The sequence below is a fragment of the Heloderma suspectum genome, chromosome 3 (genome assembly GCF_057233095.1).
Source record: "Heloderma suspectum isolate Gila_16-S chromosome 3, 16-S_ref, whole genome shotgun sequence".
NCBI classification, from domain to species: Eukaryota; Metazoa; Chordata; class Lepidosauria; order Squamata; family Helodermatidae; genus Heloderma; species Heloderma suspectum.
This window is the reverse complement of record NC_139460.1, coordinates 104,777,501-104,800,653: the sequence shown is the minus strand read 5'-3', so window position 1 is coordinate 104,800,653 and position 23,153 is coordinate 104,777,501. Positions and strand designations below refer to the sequence as shown.

General features: G+C 41.6%; 1 protein-coding gene across 9 annotated transcripts in view; it reads left to right on the top strand.

The window, feature by feature from the left end:
- POLA1 (DNA polymerase alpha 1, catalytic subunit) overlaps positions 1-23,153 on the top strand; it is a 312,738-nt gene that overhangs the window by 183,730 nt on the left and 105,855 nt on the right. For 5 of the 9 annotated variants that reach the window (XR_014789154.1, XR_014789153.1, XM_084843986.1 and 2 more), the window contains one exon: positions 22,398-22,514. Coding sequence is in view for 7 of the 9 variants with exons in the window: in XM_084843986.1 (XP_084700112.1) it covers positions 22,398-22,514 (117 nt within the window). In the remaining 2 variants the exon portion in view is untranslated. Of the gene's footprint in view, positions 1-6,337; positions 7,924-11,166; positions 16,880-22,397; positions 22,515-23,153 lie in introns of those variants that run through there. The other 4 variants (XM_084843989.1, XM_084843988.1, XM_084843990.1 and 1 more) reach the window with 4 other exon arrangements.

The following is a 23,153-nucleotide window of genomic DNA, read 5'->3' as shown; positions in this document are numbered from 1 at the left end:
TAAGCATGTGGATCTAAATCAGCTGCAGTTCCCATTCATGATGCATTTCTGTTTACTTCTGATATAAAAAATGCCCATAAGGAATTCATTATCTTTTTAATACTTGTGTATATGAATTTAAAATGTGCAAGATAAAGAACCCACCAAATGTATGAGATGACAAATTTTTGTAAGCAGTTATCTCCGTGCACACTCCCTTGTCCTTGCTTTCATTTTTGTTTAAGGAGTGCATCAGTGGCGATAAGGCATGGGGGGACTTGTGCTAGTACATGTTACATTTTGGGGTATTTATGAGAGAGTGTCTTACCTGTTCTCAAAGGAGTCACCCAAGTACAGGATATCATTGAAAGATAACTCCTTAGCCTAGTTACCCGCCCAGGCACAGCTTGTCATGTTGTCTGAACCTGGGCTGCATGGCTTGCTTGTGGGGGAAACAACCCTCAACCCAAGAACAGGCCATGGGTTATTTGAGGGTTGTTTCCCCCTATAAAATGTGACATTCTGCCCTTATTCAGATGACAGACAAGCTGCAGTCAGGCAGGTAATTAGGCTAATGGCGCTTGGCATGCAACACCAATTTAAACAAGCCACCATGGATTGTTTTCATTGTGTGAACTGGGTCTATGTTAGTTACTTTCTGCTTGCTTTCCCATATCAGTGTGGGAATGTCTTACAAGAAAAAGTATGTTTTTAAAAAAGCATTTGTTTCCACACTTCTAGCATGCAGTGTAGCACTAATTGAGAATTAAACAAGTTTTTTTTCCCCATTTTTGTGACCAGGTTATCCTGAAACACAGGCTAGATTCATTTTGGGACATGATGACAGATTGGCTTAGCTTGGATGTAATTGGCTTTCCCTATTGCTCCCACTTGGCCCTCTTTGCAAGTGAGAGTAACTAAATAAAACATAGACCTTCTATCCATGATTTTTTAATAATTCACGACGTGTGAACCAGGAACTCTGGCTTGTCTCTCTCCAGACAAGCCAGAGCCATAAGCCATGGTTTCTTATTGACTTATGATTCTGGCTTGTCTTAAGAGATAAGCCAGAGTTCCTGATTTGCACATAGTGATAAACCACAGACAGAAGGTCCATGGTTTGTTAGCTACGCTTGCTTGCAGGAGGACCAAATGGGAGCCATAGGGCTTATTGTTATGTCCCACCGGACCAATCTGTCACCATGTCCCAAAATGAATCTGAGGTTGGCCATTGGCTTCAATCTTCCTTGTTTCCTCATTTTTTAAACATGTAATCCTAATGTACAGTTTTGTAAAGTAAGCCGTTTTTGTGGAAATGTGTATTTGACAAAGTTGTGAACAATTCTGAATGTAAGCAAACATAATACCAAGAATGGTTTGAATATTCATGGAGTGCCAAAGGGCTTCAATTTTCGTAGTAACCCCAACTAGGGATGGCGAAGAATTCTGCCACAGACCGGATTCTAAAGAATCCGGCCCCCTGGATTCCATGGCAGAACAGAACACTTACCTCCCGCCTGTGAAATCCTCTTCGGCCAGATCCTCCAGCTCTGGAGCACCAGCGATACGGCTGCCATGCCGTATCGCTGGCTGAGGGGTACTGACTGCGGACGCAAATGGCGTTCTGGACGCCATTTGCGGCCCTGCTTTTTTTTCACGCAACAGGCTATGATATTAGCAGTTTTATTCTCAATTCCTTTTCTAATTACGCTGAATATGGAGTTCGTCTTTTTTACAGCAGCTGCACACTGGGTTGACATTGTCATTGAGCTGTCCAGCACAACCCCAAGATCTCTTTCCTGGTCGGTCACTGCTAGCAAATCTTTCAGGGCAAAATTGTTTCTTTCTAGGACACTTTCTAAACTATTCTGTTATCTAGCTTTAAATATTCTTTGAAGTATGTCTTCTACTATCTCTTACCTTGGAGATCATATCTCAATATAGATCTTGCTGTCAGGATATACATCTTGATGGTCTCTATTCTTAATTTTGTTCTTATTCAATTATGCTATCCTATATAGTAGTTCTGTATAGTTCTTCATAATTTTTCAGGTTCCTGGACTACTAGTTTTCCAGTTAGTCAAATTACAGTTATTTGATTGACCTTCTGAGTTTAAATGTTCAGTTCCTGAAGCCAATAATGTAGTACAAAATCTTTATCTGACAGATTTAGGGAAATGTATAGGATTAGCGGCTTGCGCATATCTGTTCTAGAAAAAAAACTTTATAGACTGTGTGTATTGCACAGTACATATTTATTAATAAACATTACAAGCTATTTCATATGTAGTACAAGATAGTGCAGTATAGTTTTGAGACATTGGCTAGAAGGGGTAAAGTGGCTTTTAAATCATTTACTGATTTCTTCAAAATAGGTTGTATAACTTTAAATAATTGATCAAATTAGATCAGTTAGTACTGCTTTATCTTTAAAATATTACCTAATTTATGGATTCTATATACTGTTCCTTGCATACAGCTGGTAACAGAATTGGGTTATAGGTTTTATCAATGAAAAAAAACCACTGGTGCTGTTTTACTGGTGCTTTCCACTTGCCTTTGTCAAGCATGGTTGTGCAATGTAAGGAAGCAGTTTGGTAGTTCTGGTGGTCAGGTACAGACAGTACCTGGTTCCAGTTTAATGCAATATAGAAGCTGTAAAAGATTACATAACTATTTGGCCTCAGATATGACTAAGGGGCAGGTTTCCTGCCTTTGCAGTGTATATGATACCGCTGGTAGCCATAGTAGCACAAACCAGTGCTTGGCCTACTGATGTCAGTTTTGTGTTTGGCCTAAGTAACCGTTGTTGTTTTGTCAAAATGAAATGGCCAACTGATTATTCTGTCAGGCTTGGTACTCTAAGCCAAATTTTGAGCCCCTTGATTGATAAGAAAGTGTAGATGCCAGCTGAGCTCAATAATCACATGTCATGGGTTGGATCCAGTGTTGCATGAAGATAACTCTGCTCATGTGAAGGGACTTCTCCTTGATTTCCTCCCCCTACAGCCACCTATGCCCTCTAACCTATGCTCTAAGGAAGAGGGAAATGATCCATTAGATGGAACCCTTTCATTGGAGGATGAACAGCTATGCTGTCATTGCCTGCCTGGTACAAAGGCCACAGGATATCACATGTCCTCTGGATAGCCTGGTAAATAATACTGGGGCGTAGTCAGTGCTCGTAGTAGACATCAGCACCAGTGATGTGGGGAAATGTCCTGGTTTTCACCCTTCTACCTAGCAACCTAAATTTGGCTGCCAGGACCTCACAATTGCAATGTACACTTTGTTGTTGTTGTTCAGTCGTTCAGTCGTGTCCGACTCTTCGTGACCCCATGGACCATAGCACGCCAGGCCTTCCTGTCCTGCGCTCTCTCCCGGAGCGTGCTCAAGTTCATATTCATTGCATCCGTGATGCTATCTAGCCATCTCATCCTCTGCCGTCCCCTTCTCCTTTTGCCTTCAGTCTTTCCCAGCATCAGGGTCTTTTCCAGGGAGTTTTCTCTTCGCATTAGGTGGCCAAAATATTGGAGCTTCAGCTTCATTATCTGTCCTTCCAATGAGCACTCAGGGTTGATTTCCTTTAGGATGGACGGATTTGACCTCCTTGCAGTCCAGGGGACTCGTAAGAGTCTTCTCCAGCACCACAGTTCGAAAGCATCAATTCTTCGGCGCTCAGCCTTCCTTATAGTCCAGCTCTCACAGCCATACATTACTACTGGGAAAACCATAGCTTTGATTAGACGGACCTTTGTCGGCAAGGTGATGTCTCTGCTTCTTACTATGCTGTCTAGGTTGGCCATAGCTTTCCTCCCAAGGAGCAAGCGTCTTTTAATTTCATGGCTACAGTCACCGTCTGCGGTGATCTTGGAGCCCAAGAAAGTAAAATCTGTCACTGCTTCCATTTCTTCCCCTTCTATATGCCAGGAAGTGATGGGGCCAGATGCCATGATCTTCGTTTTTTTAATGTTGAGTTTCAAACCAGCTTTTGCACTCTCCTCTTTCACCCTCAACAAGAGGCTCTTGAGATCCTCTTCGCTTTCTGCCATTAGGGTGGTATCGTCTGCATATCGGAGGTTGTTGATAATTCTCCCAGCAATCTTAATTCCGACCTCTGATTCATCCAACCCGGCATTTCTCATGATGTACTCTGCATATAAGTTAAATAAGCAGGGTGACAATATGCAGCCTTGTCGTACTCCTTTCCCAATTTTGAACCAATCGGTTGTTCCATGTCTGGTTCTTACTGTTGCTTCTTGACCTTCGTACAGGTTTCTCAGGAGACAGGTAAGGTGGTCTGGTACTCCCATCACTTTAAGAATTTGCCACAGTTTGTTGTGATCCACACAATCAAAGGCTTTAGCGTAGTCAATGAAGCAGAAATAGACATTTTTCTGGAATTCTCTTGCTTTCTCCATGATGCAGCGAATGTTGGCGATTTGATCTCTAGTTCCTCTGCCTCTTCGAAACCCAGCTTGTACTTCTGGTACAGGAATAGAAATGTTAAAATATGAAACGTAATCTTAAATAAAATGTTCTAGGGTATATGTGTATGAGAGAAGGGGTGACAAGAATGGTTGAGCAATGTAAGGAAGTTTAGCAGTTCCGGTAGAGAGGTACAGTGTATATCTGGCTCTGATCCCATATACATAGAAGCTGTAAAAGACTACGTAAGTATTTGGCCTCAGATATGAGTGAGGGGAAGGTTCCTGCCCTTGCAATCTATACGATCCTACTTGTAGCTGTCGCAGTACAAATCATTGCTTGGTAGAAAACGTTCTTAAAAATTATTTTAATATTTATAAAATTATATAGAAGTCCTGCTGAAAAAGAAGGAACTTGGCTGCTGAAAAAGTATGTTCTGCTTCATTAACCTTTTAGAATATTCTTTGAGAGTGTAAGTAAACATGGAGACAGGTGTAATCTGGTAGACATTGCTTAATTGGACTTCCAAAAGGCTTTTGACAACATTCCTTTCCAGAGGCTCCTGCATAAGCTTAGCAGTCATGGGATAGGAGGAGAAGTTCTCCTATGGATCAGTAACTGGTTAAAGATCAGAAAGAGAAGAGGAGGAATAAATGGGCAGTTCTCTCAATGTGTGGTCCCACTAGGGATGGCGGAGAATTCCGCCATGGACCCAAATGAGGCTGGATTCTTGTGAATCCAGCTTCCGGAATCCGCAGTGGAACAGATCACTTACCTCCGCCTCCCGAGGATTCCCTCTGGAATGACACGCCAGCTCTGGACCGCTTGCGATACGGTAATGGCATCTGCCATTACCGTATCACTGGGAGGAATACAGCTGCAAATAAATCACTGGGAGGAATACAGCTGCAAATGGCGTAGTGGACGCCACTTGTGGCTGTAAAGTGCTTAGTTTAACCTAAATGCAGCCATTTATGCTCCAGAGGATTCCGAGGGGGAGGAACGGATTGCCTCCCCCCCCCCCGGTGGATTCCCCCACAGACCAGAATGTAGGGAATCCGCCCATCCCTAGATCCCATGAGGATCTGTATTGGGACCAATGCTTTTAAACATGGTTTTAAATGATCTGGAGTTAGGTGTGAGCGGTGAGGTGGCCAAGTTTGCCGATGACACCAAATTACTTTGGGTGGTTAAAATGAAAGGCATTGAGAAAAACTCCAAAAGAATGGGCATTAAAATGGAAATGTGGTTCAATGTAAGCAAGTGTAAAGTGATGTTTGGGGCAAAAAAATCCTAATTTCACATATAAATGGATGGGATCTGAGTTAGCAATGAGTGACCACAAAAAGGGTCTTGGAGTTGGGGTGGACGGTTCAACCAGCATGTGGCTGCTGTGAAAGAATTTGAAAAAGCCAAATTCTATTAAAATTGAAATTGAAAATAAAAATAATTGAAAATTTTGAATTGAAAATAAAATTTGGAATATGTTGTATAGTTTTGGACACCACACTTCAAAAAAAGATATTGTAGAGTTGGAAAAGGTGCAGAAAAAGGCAATCACAATGATCAAGGGGCTGAAGCAACTCGTCTGTGAGGAACGATTACAAAGTTTTGTGCTGTTTCGTTTAGATAAAAGGGTGAGTAAGTGGAGACATGATAGAAGCTTATAAAACTATGCATTTTATGGAGAAAGTGGATAGGGAGAACTTCTCCCTCTCTCATAATACTACAGCCGGGGTCATCCAATGATGCTGAATGGTGGGAGGTAGATTCAGGAAAGATAAAAGGAAGCACATAGTTAAACTGTGGAATTCACTACCAGAAGGTGTAGTGATGGCCACCAACTTTGATGGGATTAAACACATTTCATGATGGCTGTATATTATGCAGATGACATGCAGCTCTACCTCTTGTTTAAATTTTCACCAAGGTTGGCCGTAGAATCCCTGTCTGGAGATGGTGAGTGGCTGGATGGGGAGGAATAAGCTGAACCCTGACAAGACCAAGGTACTTTTGGTGGGAGGCAAGAGGAGGTTGGGGATGTTGACCTGGTGTTGAATGGGGTAGAGCTACCCTTGAAAGACCAGGTCTGCAGCCTGGGGGTCATTTTAGACTCCAAGCTGTCCATGGAGGCTCAGGTGTCAGCTGTGAGCCAGAGAGCGCCGTACCAACTCCATCTGATATGGTGGCTGCGCCCCTACCCTCCCAACCATCCGCTCCCATCGGTGGTACATGCCCTGGTCTCCTCTCGTTTAGACTACTGTAATGCGCTCTACGTGGGGTTATCCTTGAAGACGGTTCGGAAGCTACAGGTGGTACAGAATGCGGCAGCTCGCCTGATTAAAGGCAGCCGCCGGCAAGATCACATCACTCCAGTGCTGAAGGAGTTGCACTGGTTACCAGTTGTTTTCTGGGCCAAATTCAAGGTGTTGGTTTTGACCTTTAAAGCCCTATACGGTTCTGGCCCAGCCTATCTTAAGGAGCGCCTCCAGCAACACCAGACAGGGCCACTCAACAAGATCAGCCTCGGGTGGCCTTCTCTCTGTCCGGACAGCTAGGCTGGTGAGGATGAGGGAGAGGGCCTCTCTGTTGTGGCCCCCACTTTGAGGAATTCTCTCCCTAAGGAATTCCGCCATGCCCCCTCTTTAATGAGCTTCCGCTTGTGGTTGTTCAGGCAGGCATTTGGGGTGGGTTAGGGTATTTGTAGAAATATGATGTTTTTAATCTAGAATTTTATTGTTTAAACTGTTTCTATTATTGTACATCGCCCAGAGTGGCTGGGTGACCAGCCAGATGGGCGATTAAGAAATGTAATTAATAAATAAATAAATAAACAAACAAACAAACAAACAAACTCCAGTATCCGAGGCAGTATGCCTCTGTATACCAGTTACAGGCAAACATGAGCAGGAAGAAGGTATTGTACTCATGTACTGTTTCTGGGATACCACAGGTATCTGGTTGGCCACTGTGTGAAGAGAATGCTAAACTAGATAGGCCTTTGGTCTGACCCAGCCTTGCTGTTCTTATGTTCTTACCATTCCCAGTTTGCACATAACAGGAGCAAAGTGGGAGCATAACAGGAGCACAGTGAGACCATGGGCACTGTGTGCCCTTGCACACTGCTTGTGCACATCACAGTTTAATAAGCCAGGATTGATGACTTAGCATGGCCTTCACACCACACCTATGTGGACTCCCGTGTGCTCCGTGGGTGAGTAGCCTGGATGTGGCAGAGGTGTTGACTGTGTCCTAGCATTCTGCTTATGGAATGAGGGAATTTTTCCAGGCCTGTGGCTCTAGGAGTTTTAGTCGGGGCCAATGCTTGTTGCAGTGCCTCTACCCATGCCCAGATATTCTTTCACCCACATATGGAGCCCAGTATAGTTTAGAATTGCTTAAAGGCAATTACATTAAAAATGCAGATTTCAAATAATGGGCTCAAAATTTTTGGTTTTCACTATAATTAGCTAGGTAACTGTGAGCATAGTATAATGCAGAGATCTGTTCTAATCTATAAGCTTATTGCATTGTCCTTTTGTTATCTAATTGCTTAGAACTTGGGTATACTTTCATTAGTTTAATACCACTAAACTTGCTTTACTTTATGTGATTGTACTACACTAATTTAGGTACAAAGTATATTCATTTCAAATTGAATTGCAAAATTCTTTGGTTATGGTAGTTATAATCAAGGAAACAAAGTATTGGCTTTGTCTGGTTTTCAAAGACAATGGATATTAATCAAACAGGGGTTAACAATAATGCACTTCAGCATATTCATTTAAAACAGTGCATATGGTGAGTTTGATAAAGTTTTATTTGAAGCAAATCACAACCTGAAGCTTAATTATAAAGTTAAAACAAGAGGCATAAAAGCTATGTATTTCTGATACGGTGCTTTTTTTCAAAAATAGCACTGATCACACATTTATCTACATGTTCAATTTCCAAGCATAATAACACCAGTTATTGTTATCACTATAAAAAGAGATTAACTGATAGGAAGTACAAATAAATGCAAATAAGAACTGAATGCAGAGGTGACAAAGAAGAAAATACTACTTTAACGTTAATTATAATTGGTAGGAAGTCGGGACAAATTACATTATTTTCTACATGAATTGAAGGGACACTTGGTGTCTGTATCAAAGATATAGTTAGGTGTTTGCTTTACCTGTTGGTGGCTTCTTATCTCTCCTTCCCCCCTACCACCCCAGTTTTAACACACTATGATAAGTGATGAAGGTTCTGCTTTATTAATTAGAAGTATGTCAAAGTAACTATTTAATTTATATTGTAATGTCTGTACATAAAAGGCAGGATTAATAAATATACAGTACTTCAGGTTATCATTCTATAAGCTAATATGACCAAATGCTTTCAGCCGTTCATGGTTTATTTTGAGTTTTTTTAAAAGCAGCAACAGAATTCAGAGTTCTGAATATTCAAGCATGAAAAATATTACCCAGTAATTATTAAAACTACTATAGGAGTTGGTGTTCTGAAGATGTGCATAACGGAACTTTAAGGAAAGCACTAGCCAATTGCTCATGGCATAATTATCATGCCACCATGGCCCAGGAAGGAAACATTTATCTAGCCTCTTTCCATGCTACAGAAGAGAGATAGTTGGAGCCCCTGTTGACTTCCATGCCCCAGTTGTCAAAGAAACAGCTAAATATACTAAAGCCCCATTGAACAGCTTGGGGGTGGTGACCTAATTCAAAGCCACTGTCATTCTGCCATGTTTCTTGTTAAGAATATTTAAGTGCCTTTCCAGAATCGCATTTCCTAGGTGAAAAAATATGAAGTCCTTTGGGTAAATAATAAACAGTAACATCAGAATGTATTTGTCACAAGAAGTACAGCTTGAACTAGTACTGATATTTTGCATTTACGTAACGCTAACAATGGGCCAGTTCGCACAATACAACAACCCTTGTGGGTTAATTTACCCGCAAGGAGCTGCAGTGCACGCTGGCTGCTATTATAAATATTGTTGTTGTTGTTCAGTCGTTAAGTCGTGTCCGACTCTTCGTGACCCCATGGACCATAGCATGCCAGGCCTTCCTGTCCTCCACTCTCACCTGGAGTGTGCTCAAGTTCATATTCATTGCATCAGTGATGCTATCTAGCCATCTCATCCTCTGCCGTCCCCTTCTCCTTTTGCCTTCAGTCTTTCCCAGCATCAGGGTCTTTTCCAGGGAGTTTTCTCTTCGCATTAGGTGGCCAAAGTATTTGAGCTTCAGCTTCAGTATCTGTCCTTCCAATGAGCACTCAGGGTTTATTTTCCTTTAGGATGGACTGATTTGACCTCCTTGCAGTCCAGGGGACTCGTAAGAGTCTTCTCCAGCACCACAGTTCGAAAGCATCAATTCTTTGGCGCTCAGCCTTCCTTATAGTCCAGCTCGCACAGCCATACGTTACTACTGGGAAAACCGTAGCTTTGATTAGACGGACCTTTGTGGGCAAGGTGATGTCTCTGCTTCTTACTATGCTGTCTAGGTTGGCCATAGCTGTCCTCCCAAGGGGCAAGCGTCTTTTAATTTCATGGTGATCTTGGAGCCCAAGAAAATAAAACCTGTCACTGCTTCCATTTCTTCCCCTTCCATATGCCAGGAAGGGATGGGGCCAGATGCCATGATCTTTGTTTTTTTAATGTTGAGTTTCAAACCAGCTTTTGCACTCTCCACTTTCACCCTCAAATTATAAATATGCATAAACCTAAAACAGACCATGAGTTCTGCGAGAGTTGTTTAATCCTCAAATAACCCCCGCCGGCCAGTGTTTCAAACATGACAAGCCACAGCAACCCCTGGTCAGGGTTTGCATGTTCATAACAGCAGGCGGCATTCACCGCAGCGCCCCAAGGGTTAGTTTGCCCATGGTGGTCTGTTGTGTCATCTGAAACAGGTCAATGTGTTTGCTGTCCTACAGCATATCATAGTGTTGCAAGTCCTATCCAGAAGACATAGTCTACACTAAGATAGGATAGGAAAGTGAGGAGTGGATAAGGATTTAATAACTCATCAAAATAGGTTAAAAATATTCAGGTAGCAATGGAGAAGTGAAGTTGGAGACATTTAGAAATGTCTTTGAAGGAATTGGTATGGAAGTGAAGCTGTGCAAACCTAAGGTCGTATCCAGTGTTAGTCTAATTCCTTACCACTACAAACTAGGCAGGCACGAACCCCCCTGGGTTTTTGGTGCCTACTGAAAACGTACCTTTTCCAACAGACATTCCCAGGAAGGTAATCTTGTCCTCTGAATGAAGACTTGTACATCGCTTAGAAATTTCTTTAATGCTTTAACGTAAGCAGTTCATAGATATTGTTAAATAAATAAATAAACTTAAGTCATTCATTTCAATGGGAGTAACATTGGATACCATCCATAGCAAGCAGAATGGCAGAGGACACAGATGGGAGTGGGAGACTGCGTGTGGTCGATGAGCTTGTGCAAAGAAGGAGCGACAAGATAAAGACAAGACAGTCAGGGTTGGAGGAATTGAAATCTTATTAAAACTTTGTGGAATACAACAGGGCACAAGTATAAGTACTTAAGGTGAGTGGCGATACATGATCATCCTGCTGGAAGAGACAAAGCACTTTACCAGTAGCATTCTGAATTGCTAAGAGAAGGGAGACATAAATGAAAAGTAACCAGAATATGAACAAGTATTTTAAGAGTAGGTAATGAGATGAAAAAATGAATCCTGTAGTTTGTACTGTTTATTTTATTTTATTTTTTAAAAAGAAAGTCCCTGCCAACACAGGCAAAAGAGCATCCTGGCATACACCTATCCGCACAGCTTGACTTAAAAGAACAAAGAACTCAAACACAACTATTTACAGGCCAACCCTAGACACTACTGAGTTTGATGGGGCTTGCATCCAGGTAAGTGTGTTTAGGATTTTAGCCTCAAAAGAGGGAAAATATTAAGGGCCAAACTAGACATAACATTAATTGCAGGAATACAATCAATAAGCACATTTTAAAAATGTAGATGACAGGCTTGGGGAGAGTAAGCAGGACCACAGGGGATGAGGGAGTTTAAGCCTGCCCCCTGCTGTGGCCCTGATGAAAATCCCCCTTCCTTGGAAGCTAATATTTGGATCAGTAGGAAAGCTTCCATTGCTGCAAATAGCAAATTGGGAGATTTTTATTGGGACCATGGTGAAGGGAGAAGGGTAAAACTATTCTTCTCCAACTCCGTAGATCCCAATGCTGCTGGAATTCTCTCTTGTGGCTGCTATTTCTTAAAATGTGCATGTTCATCATAAATTACCTCCATGTCTAGTTTAGCCCTCAGCCTTCCTAAAACTTAAAAAGGCAAAACAGTTTATAAGAAGAAAATGTACTAGTGTTAAACTATAGTGTGCAGTCAGGAAAACAGAATTATTTGTGCAGTTTGGTTTGTCCTTCTTACCTGATTCAGTTTCTTTCATCAGATCAGATAAAGTTAATGAATTCAATAGATACTAAAATTTATATGGTGGCCCCTCCTATTTGGTGACAGAGCCTCCAAAGCCAAAGAAAGCTTTCAAAAAATGAAAATTGCATACGTTACCCAAGAAGTCCAAAGCATATGAAATTGTTGAATTAATGCTATGTGTAAACTCAGTGGTTTTTAAAGGCTTTAAAAGGTGATCCCAGAAACTGCATGTCATTGGATTTAATTCTTGTCATATTGGTAGAGAAACTATAGATGGGAATTGGTTGATTTACCTAGGTAAATATGGCATCTTAGAGTTGGTGTATATCCTTTCTTGTCTCTTCAGGCACACACCTGGGAAAGACTGTGCTTATGCAGTACATCTTTAGAATATTCTAGAGCTAGATCATAACAATTTTTGGCAGTAGGGTCCACTCTCTCACTTTTAGGATGTATACCTAAAGCGGCAGACCTCACTCTATCCCACTGAGGTGTCTTCGAATCCTGGACCTGTAACATTGTTAAGAACGTTATCTTGGTCCATGCACCAACTGAGCTAGCCTGTAGCTTTACTTCCCTTCTCTCTTTCTTCTTTTGGAAAGTTATATGGCTGCAGTTATTCATGCTGTGATAAACTCCAGGTTAGATTACTGCAGTATGTTGTATGTGGGGCTGCCTTTGAAGACTGCCTAAAAACTGCAGTTAGTTCAAAACATAGCTGCTAGACTACTAATTGGGATCAGGCATGAGGAACACATCTCACTATTGGCTTCTGGTCCATTTCCGAACACAATTCAAAGTGCTGGTGCTTAGCTTGAAAGCCCTACATGGCTTGAGACCTGAATACTTGAGGGACTGTCCTCTCCCACATCAACCTGCCCATATACCATAGAAGCCTCATTCATAGAGCATTCTAGGAAGCAGCACTTGAAGTTCCCTGTCCAATTCTTCCTGGGACACTCTAGGAATGAGGCTTCTCTGGCAGGAACCTAAGAGCTCCTCCCTAGAGCAGTATTCCTTTTTTCACAGCGGCAGAGGGAAAGGTTAAAGCTTTGAGTGAATAAGTACATATATGTGTGAGTAGTTGTGAATGGGAGTAGTTGGATGTGGGTGGGGGGCTGACAAATTGTCCCCGAGGGAATGCAGGACAAGTTGCCCACACCTGTATTAAACTGAAGGTTTTTAAATATTAGGATGTATACAAGACAAGTGGTATGTTTGTGAGGGGGTGAGAGAGTTATGTGAATGTGCCCCTTCCAGCCTGGCAGACACAAAATGTGGCCCCCTAGGCCAAAAAGGTTGTGCACCTCTACTGTACATGAATATATTCCTCGCAGGGCATGTGTAGCCCACTATGAAGTAGGTCTGGTGGCTCTGGAAAAGAGGGCCTTTTATGCGGGGCACCATGCTTATGGAAGTCTCCTCAGGAAGGCTTGCCTGGCACCTACACAAATATCTTTCAGATATTAGGCCAAGACCTTTTTATTTTCCCTGGCTTTTAACATTTGATGTATTTTCCCCCTCCCTGCTGTGATTGTTCTTACTACTGACTTTTATTGTGTTCTTACTATGTTTACTGTGTTTTTATCTGTTATTGTGAAGCACCCTTCATGGAAATATTTGCCACGAAAGGAAATATAGAAATTTTATCAATATATAACATTTTATAAATAAAATAAGTAAAATTGGAATGAATTCTTTCTATACATTCATGCCAGCGACTGCACTTTCTATGGTGTCCCATGTCTCAACAGTTGTACGACAGGCTTCAGCAAATGTTTTCATTTCCTGACAAGCCTGCCTCACTGTTTTTGGTACCAGAAGTTCCCGTTTTGCCCTCTTCAGATATGCAGAGTCACCAAGATATACCTTAGTGTTAGACACAGAGTTAGAAGACCATTTTGAGAGGGTCTGTAAAAATGTGAGATTCTGAATTGCTGTGGCGCTTGGTCTTCAGTTGTGAATATGTCTTCATTGAAATAGAGCAATCATTTTTTTTAAATGTGAACTCTTATAAATCAACATCTAGTGAGGAAAAATCAGCGGATAGTTGGCTATCATAGTGGGAGAACAGCAAGATGGTGATCCAAAGGTGTACTTCACCCTGTCCCATGGATTCATATAGTTTGCAGATAAAAGTATCCTAAAAATAATATAGTGTTCTTTTCTAAATGTTTAGACATGGTCTTAATTCTGCCCTACGCATGCTACCTAGCATTAAACAGATTGGAGTTTGAAATAAAAAATTTTTTCTATATTTTTAAAAGATAGACTTACATGCCTCAATACTGTCAGATATGGGTAGGTTTAGACTGTTTAGTTCTACCATTCAAGTATGGAAAGTGCAGAATTACTATGGTGATGCTACCATTCAAGTATGGAAAGTGCAGAATTACTATGGTGATGCAACACCATATGAAAATGAAGAGATTTTGCTAGATCATATTGGAGATTGGTTCTTAAGATAGCTGAACCAACAGGGTTGCACACACACACACACACCATGCATTCCCTGGCGTAAGTCATCAACCAGGGCGACCAAGACTGTTTCAAACCCTTAACCAGATCTGAAACCTGATTGGGATGGACCTAAATAATAAGTCAACAGTGTCTACCAGATCACCGTTGTCCACATGTTTACTGACACTCTCAAAGAATATTCTAAAAGGTTAGGGAGGCAGAGCATACTTTTTCAGCAGTCATATTGCTTCTTTTTCAGCAGGATGTCTATATCATTTTATCTTTAATAATGTTTTCCACCAATTTACCTGGAACAGATGTTAAACTAACCAGTGTATACTTTCCCTGATACCCCTGGATCCCTTTTTTAAAAATTGGCACTACATTGACCATTCTCCAGTCCTCTTATACAAAGGCTAATCTTAGGGACATACTTACATATTTTGGTTAGAAGATCAGCAGTTTCACATTTGAGTTCTTTAAAAACTCTAGGATGGATGCCATCTGTGCTCAGTGATTTTTTAGCTTTAAATTTGTCAATAAGATCTAGAATTTCATCTCTTGTCACCACTTAGATCCTTAGACTCCCTTCTTGCAAACATCCATTCAGCCACTGATACCTTACCTACATCTTCTGCAGTGAAGATGGATAAAAAAAGTGTATTAACCTTCTCTGCAATCTCCTTATCCCCCTTTAGTATTCTTTTTAACTGTGTTGTCATCCAGTGGTCTCACTGCTTCTCTAGCTCGTTTCTTGCTTCTGATGTATTCAAATAATTCTTTATTGTTTGCCTTGTTATATGGGATATGCTCCACAAAATACTTTTTTGCATCTTTTATTGTGCAATAATTTCCATTGGATTAATTATTTATGTGTGCTATGTGAAGAAGTATTTCTGCTTACTGTGACAAAATTAGGACTGCAACATTAATTGATGGATTGGTTTAATTAATTTGCTAACTACTAAAATGGTGTCCATGAATACTCAGGTGACAGATTTTAAAATATATTAATACAAGAACTTGTAAAAACTGTCAGTGCAAACATAAGAAGAGCCATGCTGGATCAGAGCCAGGGTCCATCTAGTCCAGGATTATGTTCCCACAGTGGCCAACCAGCTGTCGACCAGGAACCCACAAGCAGGGCATGAGTGCAACAGCACCCTCCCACCCAGGTTCCCTAGCAACTGGTATACATAGGCTCACTGCCTCAGGTACTGGAGGTAGAACATAGCCATCAGGACTAGTAGCCATCGATGGCCTTCTCCATGAATTTGTCCACCCCCCTTTTAAAGCCATCCAAATTGGTAGCCATCGCTACATCTTGTGGTAGCGAATTCCATAGTTTAACTGTGCACTGGGTGAAGAAGTACTTCCTTTTATCTGTCCTGAATCTCCCATGAATCATCTTCATAGGATGACTCCGGGCTCTAGTATTTTGAGAGAGGGAGAAAAATGTCTCCCTATCCACATTCTCCACACCATGCATAACATGTCTCCCGTTACCCTCTTTTTTTCCAAGTACTTTTCTCTCACTTAGGAGAGAGATTGCCTCTTCCGATATGCCTACTGCAACACATGTGCATCATCTAAAAATGAAAAAAAAAAAAACCCTATGCTTCTTGCTTCGGAACTATCTTTTTACCCATATGCAAAGTAAATTGGTAGATTTATCAATCAAAATTCATGTGATTCATCAGGTGAGATTTTTTTTTTTTAAATGGGTAACAACTCTAAAAACAGCTGTTACAACAGCATTAATGAATGGCTATTCCATTAACATTGGCCATATCAACCTAAGCTAAACTATTAGCTGCTTCTGCAAAACAATAATGGAGGAATATGACTTAGATGCTGTTCCATAAATTCAAATCTACCCCCATAGCTGCTTCAGTGTTAATAACACATTGCTGACTGTTCAGGAACTGGCAGTCTTGGGCAGTCGTAATATAACTTGAATCACTAATGTCATTCCACTATTTAGAAGCCAAATATAATTAATTAAAGAGGCATCTGGCGTGGCATTTTTACTAGTGCTAGGAAGCTATTCATACCACTGGATAAGGCACTGCTAAAATTACCTTTAAAATATTGTGCACTCAAATGGGGAAAATAGAAAGAGGAAGAGAGGTATGGATGGTGTAATAGAGGAAACAGTCTTGTTCAGATAAGCTCAAGTGGTCCTGAGAATATATGTGATTCAGTTTTACAAATATATGAAGAGATTTATTAACATGTATATTAGAATAAATAAATGTAAGATGTCCATTAATAATATCCTGGAGATTAGAGAATTAATCTGTATTGGCCTCTTTTTAAAGCACTCATAGTAACAAAACACCTCATTAATTTTAAAGCAGACCTAGGAAAATGTCTGAAAGACACTGAGTAGTTTAACCAATTACCTTGGAAGTTAGACTTGGGGGAATATTTCCAGTCTATTCTAAACTAGGTTGCTTTTGTGCTGTGGGTCTAAATGTACTACATTTTGGGCCAGGAAGAAATGTTTCCCTATATCATAGAATCATAGAATAGTAGGCTTGGAAGGAGCCTACAAGACCATTGAGTCCGACCCCCTGCTCAGTGCAGGAATCCAAGTCAGAGCATCCCTGACAAGTGGCTGGCAGCTTCATCTTGAATGCCTCCAGCATGGGAGAGCCCACCACCTCCCTAGGTAATTGGTTCCATTGTTGTATTGCTCTTAACAGTCAGGACGTTTTTCCTGATGTTCAGCCGGAATCTGGCTTCCTGTAACTTGAGCCCATTATTCCATGTCCTGCACTCTGGGATGATTGAGAAGAGATCCTGGCCTTCCTCTCTGTGGCAACCTTTCAAGTACTTGAAGAGCACTATCATATCTCCCCTCAGTCTTCTCTTCTCAAGACTAAACATGCCCAGTACTTTCAGTCTCTCCTCATAGAGCTTTGTTTCCAGACCCCTGATCATCTTTGTTCCCCTTGTCTGAACCCTCTCCAGCTTGTCTGCATCCTTCTTAAAGTGTGGTGCCCAGAACTGGACATAGTACTCCAGATGAGGCCTAACCAGTGCTGAGTAGAGGGGAACTAGTACTTCCTGGGATTTGGAAGCTATACTTCTATTAATGCAGCCCAAAAGAGCATTGGCCTTTTTTGCAGCCACTTCACATTATTGGCTCATATTCAGCTTGTGATTGACAACAATTCCAAGATCCTTCTCGCTTGTAGTATTGTTGAGCCAAGTAGCCCCCATCTTGTAAGTGTGCATTTGGGTTTTTTTCCCTGAGTGCAGAATTTGGTATTTATCCCTATTAAATGTCATTCTGTTGTTTTCTGCCCAGCGCTCCAGCCTATCAAGATCACTTTGAATTTTGTTTCTGTCTTCCAGGGTATTAGCCATCCCACCCAATTTGGTGTCATCTGCAAATCTGATCAGCATTCCCTGCACCTCCTCCTCCAAGTCATTAATAAAAACGTTGAAGAGCACTGGGCCCAGGACTGAGCCCTGTGGTACCCCGCTTGTTACCTCTCCCCAGTTTGAGAAGGTCCCATTGATCAGCACTCTTTGAGTCAAATTTCTGGGAGTTGAGGATAATTTTCCCTTTAAAGAGTGTACATGGTTTGTTTGCATGAATTACCTGAGTTTATTTTTATTTTTAAAAATTCCATGATCTTCATGCTCCTTAGACCATAATCTGGATAATCGAGGCTAATACGTTAGAAGTGTTTGGGTTTGGTGGATTCTTTCTCAGTTGAGGGAGTTGTATTAGATGACATTCATACATATTGCATCCCTACAGTTGCATAACAATAGTATATAAAATAGCACATAACCAAGATTCAGATGCCTTTTATCCTCACTGCATACTTTTTTTTTGTACACACATACGCAAACATACACATGCATGCAGAAGATTGCATCCTGAGTTTGTTACCACTGGCAAAAGGCAGGGGGGTGAGTTTTGCCGATTTCACCCCATCTCCCTGCAGTCCCTTGTGCCCTCTTAAACTGTGCTGCAGTGGGTTGGGGGACCCTCCAAAACATTGTGGGAGGTGGCACTGGGGGTGGTAGGGATAACAGGAGAAAATCTCCCCCATTTTCTGCCCTCCACTGGATCAAAAGCCTTCTGTGAACAGAAGGAAGAAGGAACCGTTCCACCCATGGACAGTGAAGTCTAGATCCACCTCATGCATCTGATGAAGTAGACTTTAGCCCACGAGAGCTTAAGGCATAATAAATTGGTTAGGCTTGGGTTTTTTTAGGTGCCACACTGGAGCAGACTAAGATGGCTAACTGTGGTAGATACTAGATCCCAATTAGAAGGATGGACAAAGCAGTTATATTTAAACTATCCTGCATGACATGGCTTGATAGGTCCAGAGGATAGTTAATGCCTCGTTGTGTGAAGGAGTGGTGCCTGATGTTTTGAAGGAGATGGTAGTGTGACTGCTCCTAAAGAGGCCCACTCTGGACCCAAAGATTTGTGACAGCTGTTACCCAGTTATGAATATGCCATTTTTACAGAAGGTGATTTAAGAGGCTTGTGGTGGAGCAACTGTAGACATTCCTGGATGAAACATATTATCGAGACCCATTCCAGCCTGGGTTCAGGCCTGGTTTGGGGACAGAATCTGCCTTGATCGCCCTGTTGGATGACCTTTACCAAAAGAGAGATGGAGGGAGTGCTACGTTGCTACTCTTACTCTAGCTGTCTGTGGCTTTTGATACCTCTTAGGTTGGCTTTGTGGGATGGGTATCAGGGTCACTGTACTTCAGGGTTCCATTCCTACTTACAGGGTCGGTCTCAGAGAGTGGTGTTCAGTGAGGGCACCTCAGCCCTCTGGCACTTGTGCTGTGGGATGCCACAGGGCACTGTTTTATCCCCAATGTTATTCAACATCTATATGAGTTGTCGGGAACAGTTGTCCAGGGATTTGGTGCAAATTGTCATCAGTATGTGTCTGAAGCCCAGCTCTATTTCTTTATAACATCAGAATCAGGTGTGGCTGTACAGGCTCATGACTGGTGCTTGGATACAGTTGTGGGCTGGATGGAACAAAAAACAAGAAAAGTGATACGGGATCACATAGCTGCCAGTTTATTTTGTGCCAATTTGCCCAATGCTTCCTCAGGGGCTCTCCAAAATACATAACATATTTATTTTATACACATACATATACAAGATACACAGCATAAAAATACCATGGAATAATCAACTATATACATTCAAAAATACATTGCAAACTTCCAACACAAGGAAATTCCCAAGTAAGAACATAAGAAGAGCCATGCTGGATCAGACCAAGGATGCACTAGTCCAGCATTCTGTTCACATCACCCTCCCACCCATGTTCCCCGACAACTGGTGTACTCACTTCCTCTGGTACTGGAGCTAGCACATAGCCATCAAGACTAGTAGCCATCGATCGTCTTCCCCTCCATCAATTTGTCCACCCCCCTTTTAAAGCCATCCAAATTGGTTGCCATCACTACATCGTGTGGTAGTAAATTCCACAGTTTATGCACTGTGTGAAGAAGTGCTTCCTTTTATCTGTCCTGAATCTCCCACCAGTCAGCTTCATAGGATGACCCTGGGTTCTAGCATTTTGAGAGGGAGAAAAATGTCTCCCTATCCACATTCTCCACACCATGCATAGTTTTTTACACCTCTATCATGTCTCCCCTTACCCTCCTTTTGTCCAAGCTAAACAATCCCAGCTATTGTAACCTTCTCTCATAGGGGAGATGCTCCAGCCTCTTGATCATTTTAGTTGCCCTTTTCTGCACTTTTTCCAGCTCTACAATATCTTTTTTTTTTTAGGTGTGGTGACCAAAACTGGACAAGTAAAAACTCTTACATCAATGTATTTGTAAACAATTAAAATGTATAAAACAAAACAAATTAAATACAACCTTCCACTAAAACTAAACATTTGCTATTGCACATTCACATGGCACAGAAACACCAGACTAGATGCATAGTGTTTCTGTGCCATGTGAATGTGCAGCCCATGAGAAAAGAGGCATTCTCCAAAATATTGGGCATATTGGCACAAAATAAACTGACACCTGTGTGATCCTTGTATCATTTTTCTTGTTTTTTGATCCATCCAGCCCACAACTGTATCCAAGCACTGGTCATGAGCCTGCACAGCCACACCTGATTCTGATATTCTAAAGAAATAGAGCTGGGCATCATCCGCATACTTATGACACTGTTGTTCTTGTTGGGGGGTGGTGGCTATTTTTGGGTGTCTCCTTGTTGGTGGCTGGGTGAATGAGCGCCAATAAACTGAGTTTGAATCCTGTCAAGATAGAAATGCTGAGGGTAGTTGGGTCACAGGTATTGGAAATAGGTTAGTTGCCTGTTCTGGGTGGGGTTACACTTCCCTTGAAGGAACAAGTCCATAGTTTGGGGGTAACTTTGGTACTGGAAGCTCAAGTAGCCTCAGTGGCAAGGAGTGCCTTTTATCAGCTTCAGTTGGTACTCGTGCTATGGCTGTTCCTGGACCATGATAACCACGGTTGTTCAGGCACTGGTAATTATTGTAATGTGTCCATATGAGCTACCTTGGTCTAGAAGCTGCAGCTGGTGCAGAATGCATTAGTGAGGTTGCTAACGGGCCTCCTTCCAACAGCATGTTACACCTATGCTAAAAGAACTACACTGGCTGCTGATAAGCTAGTGGGCCAAGTTTAAGGTGTTGTTGTTAAAATATTTCCCTAAACAACGTGGGATCATGTTACCTTAGGGATTGCCTCACCCCTTATGCCCCTGCCTGGTCTTTCTAATCATCAGAAGGAGCATATCTGATGGTGCTGCATACATCTGAGGTTTGCCTCTGAAAAACTTGCAGCAGAGTGTTTAGTGTTTCAGGACCCACCCTCTCAAATGCATTATCACCTATCATTAGACAGGCCTTCGTGTCAGGGATTGCGAAACTGAGTAGTGAGGCAACAGACTCACTGTGCAATCCACAAAACCTTTATTCAGTTAATAACACCACTTCACACCTGTAGCATTACATGTAATGAGCTAAACAAGGCAGTTGCCTGTCAACTCAAATGGACAGTTTCCTGCCATACCCAGGCTTTTACTGGGCTCCTCCTTCAGGGAGGGTCCTCTTGACCCAACTTCTGATGGGCAGCTGATCTGGTGGACCGCCTTCCACCTCCTTTCAACTCTGCCCGCTTAACTCTATGCCAAAACCTGGCGTCTGTCAGTTCCAGTGCTTCCTCCCCCTCTGACAAAGGGTGAGTTCCCAGAGGGAGGGGGGATGATGGTCTCTTAACCTAGGCCTCCCCTTTGATAAGCCCATGGGAAGATTCATCCCTGACTCCTGTATAGTCTTGGGGAATTTCCTCCCCCACTCCCTGTCTTGGCTGGGCTTCTTCTAGTTCTGCCTCAGAATCTGAATCAAGCCAAAACCAAACCAGGGAGCTTGGGCCCAATCCTGATACCCCACAGTTTTGATGTTTAAATATCGTCCTAAGACCCATCTCTTCACAGGCTTTTCCCTGAGGTGAGTCCCAGCTGGTTTTATTGCTGATTAGTATTTATTGTTGTGTTTTATTGTTGCATTTTGGTTGTAATGCTATTGCATGTTCACCACTTTGATAACTCTGTGGAATCGGTATATAAATTTAGGTACTAAATAAAAAACAAAACCATCTAAAGTAATTACAGGAAAGTGAAATAAATAGAATTTGTAAAGTCATCCGTGTGTGTGTATATATGTATGTGTGTGAGAGAGAGAGAGAGAGAGAGAGAGATAGAATGATGTGTGTGTGTGTTACACACACACACACACACACACACACACTGTATTTATTAAATGAACCTATGCATATGTATGTGTTATATATACATGTATATATAACATACATATAAATGCTGTTCATTATCTTTTACCATTCACATTCTTGTACCATTATGTGGTTTCATTCATCCCTAATGTCACAAAACTGATTTTGAAGCACTTCAGCTTGGAATATGGCTTACTATAAGAAAACTCTTGTATAATAGATTATGCACCAAATAATATAAAGCTCAGTTTGACTGGAAAAAAGTGTGATGAATTCTATTTTAAAATGTTTTTACCACTTCTTTCTTTAGGGTTGGCTGAGGTGTGAGGAGCAGACATGCCAATATCGTACCCGTCGCCTTCCTCTCCGCTTTTCCCGGAATGGTCCTCTGTGTCCAGTCTGTAGGAAGGCTATCGTTAAACGAGAGGTAAGAATTACAGCCACTAGAGAAATATCCCGTTCTAGTTTTGAAGAACCTTAAGACCAATTCCTGTGCTCAGTCATTCCTATCAAAAGTAATACTTTTTCTATTCAGTGGAACCCTGAGTCAGAGTGAAAGAGAAGATCAAAGTTTCCATTTAGGACAAAGAAGTGGGAAATAAACTATAGTTTCCATGCAAATTTGGAAGTTGATTCATTCTTGATCATGCTTTAACTGAAACCATATAGTTTGCTTCTCATTGCTTCATATGTCACTTGGAATTGAGAGAATTTGCAATCTGCCTGCTTGCCTCTCCTACAAGACCGCCATAGCATGCTACCTTCTTCAGGATTTGTCTGTGCTAAGTCTACCCACTATGCAAGTGTCTGGTTTGACCAAATAATTTCTTCCTGAACCATTTGCGCCAATGAACAGTATCTCTTGAAAATTCTGTCATTGTAACATCATCCTTTTGACATCCTTTGCAATCCCACCAGTTGGAAATTCATAATTTTGCTGTTGTAAAGGTAGAATATGGTAGCTATATCAGCTAATGGGGGGATAGGGAAATTGTGCTTATGTTGCAGCCCTCCATTTAAATGTTTTCAATAGTTTGTGAATCTTAATGTGTTATGTGCACAAAAC